Source organism: Ailuropoda melanoleuca, chromosome X (assembly GCF_002007445.2).
Source record: "Ailuropoda melanoleuca isolate Jingjing chromosome X, ASM200744v2, whole genome shotgun sequence".
Classification (NCBI taxonomy): domain Eukaryota; kingdom Metazoa; phylum Chordata; class Mammalia; order Carnivora; family Ursidae; genus Ailuropoda; species Ailuropoda melanoleuca.
In genome coordinates, this window is record NC_048238.1 from 76,823,413 (window position 1) to 76,840,403 (window position 16,991).

General features: G+C 44.8%; 1 protein-coding gene across 14 annotated transcripts in view; it reads right to left on the reverse strand.

Moving 5' to 3' along the window:
* CHRDL1 (chordin like 1) overlaps positions 1-16,991 on the reverse strand; it is a 116,490-nt gene that overhangs the window by 13,020 nt on the left and 86,479 nt on the right. For 5 of the 14 annotated variants that reach the window (XR_004622388.1, XM_034649414.1, XM_034649413.1 and 2 more), the window contains exons 7-10: positions 10,705-10,772; positions 8,999-9,067; positions 4,489-4,657; positions 733-942 (exon numbers count right to left, since the gene is read on the reverse strand). Coding sequence is in view for 13 of the 14 variants with exons in the window: in XM_034649414.1 (XP_034505305.1) it covers positions 733-942; positions 4,489-4,657; positions 8,999-9,067; positions 10,705-10,772 (516 nt within the window). In the remaining variant the exon portion in view is untranslated. The remainder of the gene's footprint in view (positions 1-732; positions 943-4,488; positions 4,658-8,998; positions 9,068-10,704; positions 10,773-16,991) is intronic. The other 9 variants (XM_034649419.1, XM_011226364.3, XM_011226365.3 and 6 more) reach the window with 3 other exon arrangements.

Below are 16,991 nucleotides of genomic sequence, written 5' to 3' on the forward strand. Positions count from 1 at the left end.
TAAAGCCACTATTTAATTCATTTGCTTTTTTTCTTAACAGTTCATTATTTTCTACTGGCCTGGAAAAGACAATGGGCTGTAAGTGACCTGAATTCCAAACCTTGGTTTTATTATTGATTTGTGTGACTCAGGGCCAGTTGCCCAATACTCTTCAGTTTTATCTTTAATAGAGCAATAAGATCATTTTAAAATTGTAGCGTTGGACGGGAGCTTGGAGATCAATTGTTCCAAGCTTTCCATTATACAGATGAGGCCGATGAAGGCCAGGACAGATCCGTCACATTTCCAAGGTCACACAGCAACTTCGCTCAGGCCCAGAACCCACACTCCTTCCACCCTACCTCACCTGTCTCGAAAGGGTCATGGATGCGATTGTGTTTGATGAGTTTAACAGTGACATCAATGACAGGTGCTACTCGTCTTCTGCATAATCCTCATAATCCAATTTCTCTGTAATTTAGAAAAGCCAGGCTGAAGTCTGGCACTTAGGGCTACGTGGGGCCAAAGGCGTGGGAGACACGGGCACACCCCCAGTCTATTTCTGAGTAGTAAGTTTCTTCCAAGGAACCATCTTATCAACCCTTCAAGAGAGGGGAGAATGAAGTTCATTATTAGCACTGGTATCATTATGATGCTGTGGCAGATTGATTAGGCTTCTGATGCTCAAAGAACACTGAGAAGGACTCTGTGGGGGTCTCAGTCAACCAAAGGCAGGGCTTCCAACCAACGCACCTTTTGCCTTTTTACCTGGACACACCTTGCAGCACTTTCCATCTATTTTTTGAGGATACTTGCAGGGGTATCGACTGGGGCAGTGGATTTTCTTACACTCTTGCTTGGTGACATTACAAGTACACAGCACACACTCCACAATGCCAAATGCCCGGAGGTTCGGGTGCCAGGACTCGCCATGGGAGTAGGTCTTTCCATTGGAAACACACACTGGAAGAGAACATAGTACTGGAAATTAAAGGCTAGGGAACTGAAATGGGCCCCTGTGCTCAGAACCCAAGCTCCGAACCCCTTAAGACATCAAGCATGCTTCGTCCTTTTCATGGCTGTTGGATGTACGTTGACGGAGGAGCCTCTGGAACCAAAAACAAAACCCAACCCCCCCCACCGAAACCAAAAAACCAGCTCAGTTCCTGTTCTACCATTAGCAACTATTCAGGTCCGTCAGCAGCGGCCTCTGGGTGCTCACAAGTGCCAGCACATGGTGAGCCGTCAAGAAAGATTTCTGAAAGTGGAGGAACGTATCAATGAATGAAAGCAGAGTTCCATCTGCCCTGGGTACCTGATAAGGAACCTCTACTAGAATTTAGTGTAATACCTGCAGTTAAACAAAAGATCTGTATGGCCCACGTGGATAGGCTTCTTGGCATGAAAATTTCCCAGGGACGCTGGCTGCCCAGGGACGCTAGATGCAGAAACTATTGCTCTTCCCAAAGGGCCAGTATTTCCGGACCCTGAAGCAAATCCTTCCAGAATATCACATGCTATGAGAGTCTGATCCACCAACACAGATGGGTATGGAGTTAATGGCACTAGCCTCCCGCGCCTGGCATGGGAAGGAAGGCGCTAATATGAGATCAAGAGGGAAAGGATCATGAAAGAAAGAGCCTTTCGTGCCTCTAATCTTCAGGCAGTGTTCTCTGGCCCCCATGTCACAGTGGCTAGAGACATTCTACACCAGTGAATCACTACCTGTCTCACAGATAGCCTTTGGCGGTCTCACATTTGTTGGGGGGAATGTTAAGTCACAGGCTCCATGTTTTCTAAGTCTCCTTGCAAGAGCAAGCATCTGAACAGCTAAAGGCCGAGGGGCCTCTGAAGGGAAGGGGCCACAGGAACATCCTCCAATGCAAACCAACCAAAACATACCCTGCTCCCACTGTAAGGCATGGAGCTATGCTCCAGGATAAGAACTCTACTGGGCTGCAAATGGGGAGGGCTGAGCATAAGTTCTCTCCCTTTTTGAAAGCATCGAGACATTCTGGAGATTTTAAGCCATGACTGGGACTGGGTGTGTTTCTCATTATTCCCATCACCTCATCATACCCAGGGAGACCTGTCGGCATCCCGATCAACAACATCTCTAGGGCGGGTTGTATCACTTAAGGCAGGGCTAGGGTGGGAGAAACGGCCCCACTTGGGGCGTTTCTAGGAACTGAGTGATTTGGCCGCAAGACAATGGCCTCAGAAAGATGAATCATTGGGCTATTTCTTTCTCATCAAGTCCACTGGGTCACATTTGGAAATATGGATGATGTTGGCTGCCTTTTCCTATCCTTTGCAAGTACTGCTAGAGTCCTAGGCGCTCTAATAGGTCAACCCATGCAAAGATTTCCAAGAACCCGAGAACCTGAACAAGAGAAGCTCCCAAACTTACTGGGGGATAGAACAGGGACTTGACACATGGCCTGTAAGGCTCAGGGCTGTGGATGGAATCATGTGACAAGACAGGTCAGATGTGTTCTTCTCCTTCCTGCCCCCACCCCTCCTCTCTCCTCCGAAGACAGTGACAGTCCCTTCTAGACAATGTGACCAAATGGGTACATAGTCTATGTCAAGCAAATTTAGGCTGGAGTCAAGTTCAAAATGGCAGAGTCCTATTACTTCTCATCTTTGACTCAAGCAGGGGACCAAGCAGATATGTCTCAGAGGGGCACGTCTGTTAGCAGGAAAGCTAAGGAGAAGGGCAGGCAGGACCCCACCCCCCAGTGTTATACAGCCGGATTCCCTCTCCCCTGAACATTTGGACTAAGGGAACAACCTAGGCTGGATGAGAGCCTACACCCTGAGATGCAGGAGTGGGAGGTCAATGCTCTAGAGGGAAAAGCAGCCTTCTCCCCACCAACAAACCTTGAGATGATTTTGAATCATCCAGCTGAGGCATTGAGAGATGAGGCTGGGGGCAAGTGATTCTCCAGTGAACTATAATAGAAAGGTCAGGAAAGAACGACTTCATCCAAATCAATAGGAGCAATGAAAAAATGTAAACCAGCTGGGCCTTTTGTAGGACACAGAAAATCAAGGGATGAGCCTCTGCCCTGAAATGAAGAGGCCTGTGGAAATTATGGGATTTAGGATTTTCAAAGTCCATTACCCCACAGGTTTTTTTTTAAGGCTTTGAAATACTTTCAGAGCAAATGGAATCTATTGGAGACAATTTAGGATTGAAAATCAAACTGCATCTTTACCTCCTACTCCTCCGCATTTCATAAATTTGTATTGGAATGCTTTGGAATTTAAAAATAATACATTTCAAATCAAACCCAGATCGATAGTAAATATTTCCAATTCTTCTAATATATCACCATTTTTTATTAAGAGTTTTATTTTGCATGTTCTTCTTTTAAGCCTGTTAGTTTCAAAAGCGATTCAATGTTTTTTATCTGTAATCTGAAATTTACATCTAACTGGTAACAGATGTGATCAACCAGCTTTGGTTTGACCAGCTTTGTTGAGATTTATAGTAGGAGTTCTTTGTAACGGATTGTTTTTCACCCGTGTTATTCAATCATTTGGTTTAATAATTTATTACTTTTAACCCGTTCAGGGAACTGGCTTTGATTTGTTTCTCCTTTAAAGGAAACAAAACATGTTTGTGGTTTCATAAAAGGGAACCAGCTGAGCTCTTGCTCTGAAGAGCTGGTTGACACGATGCCTAAAAAAGTAAGAAGCAGTCAATTGTTTGATTGAATTTCTCCTCCCCCCCACCCCCGCTTCTGGGGTGGGGGTGGAGGCCGGGGAACTCTGTGCAGGAAGGTCCGGGGGACCACAGACGTGTGTGGGTGCCTGCTGCAGCCAGCTGGTCGGCCGAGTGGGCTTCATGTCCCCATTAACCTGATCAGTCCTTCTGGGGCTCGGCCAGGAGGTTTCTGGATTTCTTACTGGATTACTCACTTCTAATGATAATCGCCTCATGTGAATTAGAATCTCTGAGTGTGGGGCCCGGAATATGTATCTTTAGCAAGAGGTCTGGGGAGAATCCTGGGTGTGCTGAGGTATGAGAATCACTATTTCTAAGGTACGGGGCTAAGAGCTTCAAAAGCGGCTGACGCTTGAGTACCTGTGAATAGCGGGTTCCCGACCTGGAAACAAACAACCTCTCATTCCCTTAAGGATCTAAGGAACAGGAATGTCCCCCCATGACCTGCGACCCCCTAGGGCAACTACGGAAAACCCTTGGGGGCTGCCTCAGGTTCACTACTTTCTTGCCTTTCGTCCTAAATAAAGACAGATACACCTAAAATAGAAATGAAGCTCTGTGGGCTGTGTTTAGGGAAGTCCTGACAGTCTTTTGAAGTCACTTGTCCACACTTGCTTGAAGGCTTGATGGTAAGCGGTGCTCGTGTGACTGTCTGATGTGCACGGGACACAGGGCCCTTTCCAGGTCCAGCCCTCAGAAGACCGGGGGGCGGGGGGGCGGGGGAGGGACATGAAAGTCCCTCTGTGGACATGGTACCGAGGGAGCGCACCCCTTACCTTGTCCATGCTTGTGTTTGTTGTTGATGACAATCTGCACGATGGTGCCCGATGCTTGCTGGGAATCCATAAGAGCTCCTCGGTGGCTTCTAGCCCCAGGAAAGCGGGGCAGACCTCCAGCCTGCCGGCTTGGTGGAGGGTCGTAGTGAGAGCGGTGGTAGGAATGTCTCTGTAAGACGACAAGGACAAATTCAGTCCCCCAAAGCCACCAGAGAGAAGGCAGGAAGGGACTGACACACACGTTGAAGATGTGTGATAACTTCTAGCAATGATCTGAGCTCTGATCTTAAATTAACTACGTGTCCACCCACACCGAGCAGCCTTGACAACACACTGAGATTTCTCTCTCCTTGCAGAAGACTGGGCAGCTTCACAGACAAACCTCAGAGGCAGCAAACAGCCAAAAAAAGGGAAATAAATGCTCCCAAGAATCTCACGTGTGAGAGTTAAGGTACTAGCTTGCGACACAAGGCAGAGTGGGGCAGAGGCCACAGGAGAAGTAGGAATGGCTGTGCAAAGTAGGAAGAGAAAGAGACCTGGGCCATGAAGGCTGGACAGACTTTTTCTACAGGCAGAGTTGGTGAGGAATATTCTAAGCAGCCATTTCCAAGTTGAGAAGGTATAGCAGAGAACATAGAGTCCATAAAAGGGAACAGTTAAAGGACAACATTCCAAAAGTGGGTTGCAGCCAGATCAGGGAACACTTGAAATGACAGGCTAATAAAGGGCGAGGACTTTATTCAGCAGGCGACAGAGGTGAGGGTGTGGGAGCCTTTGAGGGATATTTTTCTAAAGCAGGGAAATAATCAGAACTATGTTTCCAAGCATTGATCCCTAATCATGTATAAGGTGAACTGGATAGGAAGAGATAGGACCCAAGGGTAGTCCAGATAAGATGTACTGAGACTCTCAATGCAGCCAATGGCTTGAGATCACAGGGCACAGTACAGGTACCCTAGACATTTTGTAGGATAACTGACAGTGTATGACAGTACCAGGATGTCAGCCAGAGGTGAGGGCTTTGTTTTGCGCTCACTGCTAGATCTCCAGTACCCAAAACAGTGGCCAGCATCTAGAAGGGGCTCATTAAACACTTGTCGAATGAATGAATGAATGAATGTCGTGGTCCCTAATGAAAGCTTAGAGTCCTGTAGTCCAAATGAAGCAACCATTGCTCTCTTGGCCAAAGATCGACACATGATGAACCCACCATACTGTTTCCCACCCCTCTCCCAGGAGCTGAGGGAGCGTGAAGGCAGAGGAAGATGGAATGAATGCAGACTAGACCCTGAAGCGAAAAGCCAAATAAATAACAGTGTGTTTTAGGGGCAACTGTTAGTGGTAAAAGAGGGGTGACCCACTAAAAAACCTTTCGCAGGCCATTAGCAAGATTCTCATATTCAGTGTTAGAAATGGCAGGGGACCTTGGAAGGTAGTTATAAGATCTAACCCCACCAGCCCATAAAACATTTATTACAGTTATGTTCCATAGACACATATGTTGCAAATTTAGCTTTGGGAATTATGATTACTCTCTTGGGTGGGGGAGGCATCAGTGGGAGAAGGAGAGAGAGAACAGGAGCCGGAGTAAGAGAAAGAGAACATAACTCTTTAAATCTAAGAAGAGTCTATCCCGGTGCATTGCTAGAAAATCTCACACAAATAAGAATTTGCATCAATTCATTATCATGTACACAGATGGGATTCTCAGTGCAAATATTTTTCGTTCCCACAATGGCTCATATGTCTTTTTCACTCACATTCCACAAAGACCATTACAGATTGTTCCGTCCTTTCTGGAGTTTGGCAAAGTTTTGCCAAAGGAACACAGTTTGGCTGATGGGTGTCTTACCAATGATGCTAAAGGGAGGGAGTTTACGGGGCTAGAATTTGTGAGAGGAAAGGTCTTTGACCCAGGACGAGCTGCAAGTACAAGAAGTTCTCTGATTCATGAGGGTGAGAACAAAGTGAAAAGTTTTCTTTGGTACCAGGCACTCAGACCCCAGACATAGGGTAAGGGCAGAAAAAAAGATTCAAAACCAAAAAAACAAAAAGCAAACAAAAAACCCCACAAAAGCCTCAAGGATTTTGATCAGCCCCCCAGAACCTCATCTTGTTTAAGGCTTTTGTTTTACAGACAGAGAAACTGAGGCCAGAGAGGAGCGGGGATCTTATTTGGGGTGACAGTGAAGATTGAGTTTTCGGAGATGGCAGGAGAGTGGGGACGGGGGGAGGAGGAGAGAGGAAGATGAACAGGAGGAAGAGGAAGAAAGGAAGGAGAAAGCAGGAGAGGAAATGTGTGGGTCAAGTTCAGTGGGCTGCAAACATTTGGCTAAAAGCTGCTCCAAAGAAAATAAGATAGGGGCACCTGGGTGCTCAGTCGGTTAAGTGTCCAACTCTTGGTTTCGGCTCAGGTCCTGTACTCAGGGTCTTGGGAGTGAGCCTCCCAGTGTGCTTTGCACTCAGTGGGGGGTCTGCTTGAGAGTTTCTCCCTCTGCCCCTCCCCCCTCAAATAAATAAATAAATACATCTTTTTAAAAAAGTTTGCTAAGATAGCAAAGTCCGCTACAGTGTTCACAACTCCGGGGGTGGGGGTGGTGAGGTGTTATTTTGATTTGAGGGTAATGGCCCTTTTAGAGTTGTTCCCCTAAACTAAGGAATGAAAGAGGCTTACCGGGACCATTCTGACCTTGCACCTTACAGCAAGGGAAAAAAAGACATTAACGCCTTGGAGTCGTAAGTGAAACTGGAACTTATCTTCAAATCCGGCTGTGAACAGCCTACTTGAGAGAGCAGGTCAAGACTAGTCAGGTAGAAATGCCCATGTAGCTATGTTACGTTTTATTCTGCTCAATGTTTTGGCATTATTTGATTTCCTGACTTGAAGTATTGATAACTCTCTCAAGCTTTTTTTTTTTAAAAAAAACTATTTATTTATTTAAGTCATCTCTACACCCAACGTGGGGCTCAAACTCACGACCCGAAGATCAAGCGTCGCAGGCTCCTCCGACTGAACCAGCCAGGCACCCCTATCTCAGGCTTTGGAGGTAGTTCTCACACACTTCTTCTCTGGTGGTTGGAAAATCCCCATTATTGTAGAAAGGCCCCCAGGAATTCCTTCCTTACTTGTCCTAAGGTCTAAGATGGAAGTGTTTTATTGGCAGAGACAGGAAAACAGGAGAGTTCAGGAAAAGCCTTCGAAATGCCTTCATGGCTGTGAATCTAAAGTTACCACAAAATAAAAAGTTAATTCAAAAAATGTCTTCAGAGGGGTGCCTGGGTGGCTCAGTAGGTTAATTGCCTGCCTTCGGCTCAGGTCATGATCCCAGGGTCCTGAGATCAAACCCAGCATCCCTCTGCTGCTCCCCCTGCTTGTGCTCTCTCTCTCTCTGTCAAATAAATAAATAAAATCTTAAAAAAATTAAAAAAATAAAAATGCCTTCAGAATGTGTCATAACTCTCACAGCCGTGAGTGTATTATATCTTCATCACTGGCCCCCTAGGACCATCCTTGTCTGGGAGACACTTGGGTCAGTTTCCTTCCCAAACCATTGTTCTGACAATGTGAATGAGACGTGTGTTTCTATCTGTTTCCTATTGTTTCGATCCCTAAAGCTTTCACTTTTCTAATGGTAAATCTCTGAGTAATCTTTTGGGGGCAAAATCAGAGTTTGGCTGTCATCCAAAACAAAATTCTGCTTGCTTTCATGTTTTGGCTTTCCACCCTGCATCTACTTCTCCCTCCCTATAACACACACACACACACACACACACACACACACACACACACACACCACGGTACTAGGACCAGTGCATGTGAAATTATCTGGAAACCGAACAGAAATCATTTTAGGATTTTACAAAGAAGCTGTAATTCAGCCACTGTTTCTCCTTCCTGTCCACTTCATAAAAATTGGCAAACGGATGGTTTTCAACCCATTTGGCAAAATAAAGCAATCACCTGTATTCCTATTGAACTGAGGTTTTCGTCGGTTCCCTGTGAAAAGGAACGCTCTATTAAGGTCAGTCTACCGGACTGGCAATGTGTTTTTAGGCCTGCCGTGTTTGATCCCATACAGAAAGTTGGGCCTGCAAAGGATATTAGAAGGGCTCCTCCTACCTTCTCATTTTTGGCCAGTCAAGAGCCAGCAACAAGTTTGAAGCATCTCTCTCTGATGTGGAACAAATTCGCAAAGTGCATTAACATTCATGAAAAGCCCCTCACACACATTTCACCCCACCTTCCATACCCATTCCTTCAACACGAATTTCTTGGGTGCCTACTATTTGCTGGGTATGTATTTTTCTATTACTACAGATGCTATTTATTCGTCAACTCACATCCCACAGTATCTACCCCTTTTGGAACAAAGGAAAATATTTATTTATAATAAAGTGGAACCATCTGGACATTTTGGCCTACTGGGCCCAAATGTTTGTTTCTAAAGATAGGTCTTGAGCTCCTTTGAAAATCAATAACTATTTCAAGGCCCTGCATTCTGTGCCTCACCTCTTTTGCTAAAGGAAGTACAGGATTAAGTTCAGCCCCATCGCCAGCAGTTTCAGAAGAAGGATGAGACTGAAAGACAAGGGTAGAGTTGGAGGCAGCATAAAATGAAATCAAGAAGAAAGGCGAATTGATGGCCTTACCGGCAGGACCGCAGAACCAGCCACAACGCTTAGCGTTGGGGGCCAAGACACCTCACTTACGGTGTCTGAGACCCAAATTCGGTGAGAATGGCATATGGTTGATGGCCACAAATTTAGTCATTCTCAACATCCTACCACAATAAAAGATGAGGGCGGACAAAGAGGAAATTCACAACACAGAAGACAGAGATTGGCATCGTCTGTCAGGATCTGGAAGGAATCTCACTTCCTATAAAGTAAATAGAGCTAGATGGAGAAAATCTTCTTAATTTTTTTTTACGTTTTTATTTAAATTCCAGTGAGCGAACCTACAGTGCAGTATGAGTTTCAGGTGTACAGTGGAGTGATTTGACACTTCCATATAGCACCTGGCACTCATCATGACAGGTGCCGTCCTGAATCCCCATCCAATGATACAGAACAGATAGAGTAAAAAAATCACGCTCTCCCTTTCCCCTTGCCCACTTCCACCCCTCCGAGATCACCACTTATAACATGTTGGTATATGACCTTCCAGATCTTTCCATATGCATTCACATTCATGCACACACACACAATTTTTACATAAGGAAATGAGAGTAGAAGTTGTATCCTGCACCTTGCTTTGTTTACATAATATATCTTGGGGATCCCTCCACTCGCATACCCTTCGACATCCTGGATTCTTTTTAACAACAGCACCGTGTCCCACAGATTGGGTGTGTTCAACCAAGCCCCCATTGCTTACATTTGGGTTCCTTCCATTTGTTTTGTTCTTAGGAAAACAATGCTGCATTGACTGCCCCATACACTTTTTTGTACAGGGGTCCAATGAATGTCCATGTATGTACCATGAACGCCTTTGTACATCTTGTACACTTTCATAAATCCTTCAATTGGTAGATTCCCTGAACTGGAACATCTCCTTTTCAGATTTTAAGAAGTTTGAGGTATGGCTGTACTTCGACAAACGTTTTTGAGAGAGGGATGACACTTTGTCAATTACTTCGAAATATACAGGGATAAGAGATGCTGTTGCTACACAGAGAGGCTTTCTATGAGGTTAGTGCTGAGAATGAAAATGAGATACTGCAGGGTGGGGAAGGAGTATGTGGCCTGCTACCTTTTCTCTCTTACAGCTGTATGACTGAGAGCCTAAGGCTTAGAAAAGGCTTTATGGATACATGTCCACTGTATCTCTGCCAGAAGGATGGATGGACCTACCTTACAGTCCCACCGAAGGTCCTTACTACCGAGGACAGAGGTAGTGACCTGCTTTCCTACCAGAAGACAAAGATTTGGCAAGGCATCCTGAAAGGCTTCCAACTTCTAATCTAGATGGGGGGTACCTAAGGGCTGGGGCTGTGATTGCTTTGTGCTCATGTCCTGGCCCGAGTTACCAATTACACAGTGTACTTAAATGATTAGAGGTTGGTGATAATGCCATTTAATTTTCTAAGAAAAGGGAAAGATCAATGGTGTTAGAAATGGGCCCTTTTATGGAGTTACTGGGATAACAGCCATGGAGAGAGGAAAGTTTGGCATGGTGCGGTGGAGGGTTGAATTATTTGAGCTCTTCACACTTACTGCTTCTCTGTTGGCAGGTTGCCGGAAGATATCACCATCAGAATGTTCCCACGACAATTCTCCATCCCCTGTTTATTACAAAATAAAGAAAGTCATACATACATAGAAGAGAAAACCGTCACCCTTGTGACCTAGCCACATTTCTGGTTCTATGATCCCAAACTTCTCCAGCCATTTTAACTCTTGTTAAGATGGCTATCTTTCCGGGCACCTGAGTGGCTCAGTCATTTGGGTGTCTAGACTATCGATTTTGGCTCGGGTCATGATCTCAGGGTCGTGAGATCGAGCCCTGCATCAGGCTTCACGTGGGGTATAAAGTCTGCTTAATATTTTCTCTGCCCCTCCCCCCATCTCCCTCTGTCTCTGTTTCTCTCTCCCTCCACCCCCCCCAAAATGGCTGTCCATCATAAAGTGACCCTGAAAGATTTCTCTCTGGGTCTGCCCCATTTTTCAAAACAACTCTGAAGAAAGTTGCCACTTTTTAAAAGAGTGCATCCATTCACATTGTACAAAATTTGGGAAATAAAAGGGAAAATAATTACTTTCCACTGTAATATAGCCATCAGCCTCACTTTTGCTTATTTTATTCCAGTGACAGTTAAGTATTTTGCAGGTCGTACTTAACTTGTGTTTAAACTACCCTTCCAAAATGAGAGTTTCGAGGATTTGGTCTGTCAGAATTTGTTAAATTCACCCTTATGTCTCTGAGAAGTTATGACCTGGTCTGAAAGTTAAGGTAAAACTTGTGGTGGCTGGAATGTTTACGTAACTGATACCCCAAGATGTACTCCTCTGTTTTGGCCTCAGACACCTTCTTCTGGGCCTGTGTGTCCATTCTCTGAACAGTGAACACTTATCATTCCTTACTGCCAGAGTAACTGCTTTTGGGAGGAAGATCTTACTTAGCCTTGAGAACAACACACCACAGACAGGGATATTCCTCCGCTGATTAACAAACCATAGGACAATTTCCATGGATATTATCTTATCTTATCGATGACCAAGTGAGTTGATCGGAAGAGCTTGGTCTTGCTCTCGGTATCAATTAAACCATGTATTTCACAGGGTAACGGGAAATATCAAAAAGTATCAACATTAAGAATTTTCTATTTGAATTTATCCCTCGAGCTTTCAAAACCCACTTGGACATAGTACCATGTTACTAGTTCAAGGAAGTGGTAGTACTGTGAGGGAAAATTAGGTAATATCATTGGCTTTTAGGACTTGCAAAAGACCTCGAAATTTCTTTGATAGCAATATTATCAGGTAGTGATATATAACGAAGTTATGGCTTTAACCCTTCATGATTTAAAGATCATCTCACGGAAAAAAAAATTATGAATTGCCAAGATGTGCTTGGGAGAGAGGCGCCTGGGTGGCTCAGTCAGTTAAGCATCTGCCTTCCATTCAGATCATGATCCCAGGGTTTCCTGGTTTGAGCCCTGTGTCAGGCTTCCCGCTCAGTGGGGAGTCTGCTTCTCCATCTGAGCCTCCCCCACCCTCATGTTCTCTCACTCTCTCTCAAGTAAATAAAATCTTTTAAAAAAAGATGTGTTTGGGAGGTAGGGAATAGGGAAGTGATCAGTGAGATATAATCGTGGAAAGCTTCCTAGAAGAATCAGTCACGTCTTTAGAAGAAGACATTGCAGAGCACAAACACAGTGATGTGGGCAGAGGGGAGCTCGACCGAAAGGAATGGCATTTGCAAAGGAACAGAGCTTTGGAAACAGCAAGGAACACACTGGAGACAGCCAGCAAGGTGTATCTGGAAAAGAAAGTTCAGATGTGAAACAAGAAAAATGGGGATGGTGGAGAGAAAGAAAGGAAGGGGGGAGTGGGTAAAGAGGGGAAGGAGGTAAGGAGGTAAGGAGGGAGGGAGGGAGGGAGGGAGGGAGGTAAGGAGGTAAGGATAAGGGTGACGAATGATTACTGCATAGACTTCCAAAAGAGGCTGAAGGATTCACATTTATCCTGTAACCATTTTTTATGTAGTAGTTCCTACAGTAAAAGATGGTGATTTATGGCAGCTTCTCCTGGCAATGGAGTGTCCCCTATCTGGGGAACAACTGGAATCAGGGAGGCCAACCAAGAGGTGTTGTAGTAACATGGGACAGGCCCTGAGAATCTCTAAAATGATGGAGAAGGGGCAAATCAGACTACTTCAGTTAAAAAGGAAATGGTAAGACCCCAATGGAAGATCTGATAACAGAGGAGGATGGCAAAAGAGAAAATAGTGTAAAAGGATGTTATGGGTGATGGTGGTGGGAGGGCGCCTGGGTGCCTCAGCTGGTTAAATGTCTGACTCCTCATTTCAGCTCAGGTCATGATCTCAGGGTCCTGGGATCGAGCCCCGCATCTGTCAGGCTCCCTGCTTAGAGGGGAGTCTGCTTGAGGATTCTCTCTCCCTCTCCTTCTGCCCCTCACCCCGCCTCTCTAAAGTAAATAAGCAAATCTTTTTAAAATTTTTTTTTAAATAAAAGGTTGCTAGGCTTGCAAATCTGAACAGCTGGGAAATGGCACTGCCCTTGACAGTGAATGAGAAGGGATGAACTTCAATGTACTTGGCCCCTTTTCGCTGGCAGTGGTGGGTCTAAGTTTTGTCATGAGCCAGAGGAAAACAGGGGACCGAAGAGAAGACTAGAAACCAGAAGAGATTCACCAGCAAATGGCAGAACAAAATGGAAAAGCTACAGGACGTGTTTTCAAGCCTAATCTAAGTAGCCCAAAGAGAACAAATAACAAAAGAAAAATGATAGAAGAGCTCTCTTCACCAAACGCCCTTTGCAAACATAGATTTAATGGTTGGTCCTGACATGGAAAGTTAACTTAGCATGACCTTCTGAGAAATTCAATTTATTGCATTTAGACCCTAGAGTCTTGAAAGGGCTTTTAGATGGTGTCTTGAAATACTTTGAGTCAGGCAGAATCCCAAAACAGGTAGTCCCTGTTAAGTGAGTGGAGAGGTAAGATGGCATGGGAGCAGACTCCTAATGTCCTGTAACCCAAGTTCAGACGCACATGTCACAACCCCTAAGCATTTGCAGGCAGGCATGTGCGCCTCAGTCAGAACCATTTCACGTCAGTTACAAACTATTGGAGCCATTACTTCTGTACATATCTTCTCAAGTAGGAATGACTATTATTTTGGTAGGCTTTGAGCTTTTGAAGTCAGTGAAATGGCATTCTCTAAGCTGGAATGTTCTTTATGTAAGGAGTCATTCTATATGATTTGAACCATAGTTAAATCATTAGAATCTTCTTCGGCGTTCACATTTTGTTCAGCTGTGACCTGGGCCAAATCTGTCTGGAGGGCTGATAATAGGTCTGTCAATTTATCATCTTAGATGCTATACTTTAGATATATCTACAATATATCTAAGAGATAAAATGCATCAAAGAAAAAAATTAGCACCAGTGTCCTAAAACCTGTTCCGTTGCTTTTTCTTTTTTTTCCTGACACATTGGACAAATTATCCTAACTGAGAAGGAGCATCCTTTTTTTCAGCCAAGGTTTTATTTAAAAACAAAAAACAAAAAACAAAACAAAACAAAAAAACACTGATTCTAATGGAGACAGATGGATTCTAGTTAATTCCGAGAAGCAACAAGATGTAATTTTAACCAATTTTTAAAACCAAAATGAAAAACAACTCTAGTGTACTGTATATCAAACAATATTCTTTTAACCTTAAAAGCCACATGTGTTGTTTATTCAAACCTCAATTATATTCTGAGTGGTATCCTATGGAGCTAAAATGGCTTGGCTTTCTGGTAATAAGAGAAATGGGGAACAAGCATTTGAAAAATGGTCAAAAGCTAGGCTACAATTCAGACTGTTTATAACTCCCATTGCTTCCATTAATCTCTGGTTAGCTTGAGTAGGTCAGAGAAGTAAACCCTGTCCTCTCAAAAGGACTAAGCGTACAATAAGATTATTAGATATCCATGAAGATAAGCCTCAGAAAGCAAACCTACGCCAGCATGTGGCCACTTCCGAAGCGCACACAACATCATAAAGAGCGTGTCCCGTACGTCCCGATGAATCTGGGAAAACCCGGTTTCATGCCTCTTTTTCTGAGGCCTGGTCCTCTCACTTTTAAAAGTGTCTTGGTCTGGATGAGAAGATATGCTGTTGCTCTAATCGTAAGGGACGAGCAAAGAAAACGAAGCCCCGAGACTGGGGCGGGGTCGGCGAGGGAGAAGGGATCTCTGTGACAAGGGAAAGTGATCTCTATATTTTCAGAGGAACGTGTCAAAATCAGCAGAATCGGGGCAAATCGTTAAAGGGTTTTTGTGAGCCATCAGGAGAGTGTGGAGAGGAAGAAAGCGATCGTGCCATCCCCACCTGCTATGTGCCAGGTTCTGGGGTGGGCCACTGGAGTGCCGGGAGATAATAACCAAGCTGGAGATGAAAGACAGAGTGGAAGCAGATGACTCAGGGGGTCCTCTGCCAGACATCTAATTCTATAAATTCTGTTGAGAGAGAGCACGCATGCTGAAATGGGAACAAAGCTTTGAAGAACTCGGGTAGAAGGATTCCCCGCTGGTAGACCTTTGAGCTAACAACAACGAGATATAGTAGTGCAAGGAGTCCTCCAGTGTTCTGTAGACAGTCATGTTTTCTAGAAAATACTTTACTGTCAAATAAAGGACTTTATTGTTTGGGCTGTCAATACAAGCTCTTAGCATTTTCAACAAACTATCCGCTTGAGAAACACTAAGACACAGGGGGAACGCCTGCCAAGAGTAGCTAGCCAAATCTGAAGAGGAGTACAAAAGCATCTATCCAGAAAAATCAGAAATACATACTTTTTGAAAAGAGAGTGATGGGAGTTGCATGTGCTTGTGAGAGCGATTCATGGGGGAGGCAACAGAGAAGCTATTAGCTCGATGGTACCCCCAACCCACACTCTGCTCTTTCAATGGCTGCGTGGATCCAAGTTGATGGTTAGAAATGGGGTCTGTGGGTCGTCCCAGTAAATCTGCTGGAAGCATTACCATATCCGGCCCCGGGGAGCAGAGTTGTCGTGAAGTCTGTTCCTCCCAGGAGTCTCGGACAGAGGTCAGAGTCCCCCAGATTTGCTCCACATCCCCAAGTTGGGAGGCAACAGAGCAGTCATGGCTAAGAGAACAGCCCACGCCAGCCAGACAGCCTGGGTCCAAATCCTGGCTCTGCTCCTTCTTGCCTGTGTGACTTTGGGCAAGTGATGAACCTCTCTGAGTTTCAGTTTCCTTTTGCTAAATGGAGACGATACAACCTAGCCCAGAGGGTGGTGGGGATGAAATGGATTAGTGTGCGCCAAGAGCTTAGAACAGGGCCTGGCCCACCAAGTGTTGTCCTCCTTCTTCTTCCCATCCTTTCCCTCCGCTTCTTCCTCCTTATCCTCAAGAGTAGCTTACCCCTGGGGAAAACCCAACCTAAGGACTCCCATGAGCGTGCGAGGTATCTAACAAGGAAAGGCTCTGGATTAAACAAACAAACGAAGCCTAGCAGTAAGAAAAACATTTATGCCTGCACGTAGGAAAGGGAATCCTTTCATTTCGAAATGATTCCATTTTGAAAGCCAGGATCCTGGATGTGGAAAAAAAAATGGCCACAGGGATGCTTTCAGCTCATTCCTTCTGAACTGGCTGAGATTCTCTCATCATTACGCTAGCCGTCTCCTTATTTTCCTCTTTGTCAAAGAGGCGTTTGAGTTTTAATGAAATCCCTTATTCTCTCCTGGCTTAAAATGAGGCTGAAGAGGACAGATATCTGCTTCATTGGGAGAGAGTGCAATTTTATAGTCCTAACGTGCAGTGATCAAAGTCCAAGTACCCAGATAAAGAGTCCTGAGCGCCCACATCCATACACAGAAAATAACAAGCGATGGAGAAGGAAAGCTCAGAGATCTCGCAATGTTTACTGCTGGTCAACCTGGGAATGAATGGAAAGCAGTCAGTTCAAGGTCCTTTGATCCACAAATACCACATTAGCTCCCTGGCCAGACATCCAAAAAGGACTGGGATGTCTGGCAAGAGTCAGGGACATGAGGCTGGTTTTAATGTCTAAAGCCAAGGTGTAAGTGGATGTAGTCATTCCAGCAATTTGCCTGAGTAACTGGATCCTGGTATCCACTGTCCGCTTTGCCTGGGCTATGCAGACTTGGACTTGGTAAGTTCTTATAGTTGTAACGTAGGTAATATTCAAATAGGACTTCCCCTGCCTGACATTGCTCCTCTTATTCACGTTTCTTTTGCCTCTGTTTATGCTGCCAGCCGACAAATCAGACCAATTCTAGAAATAC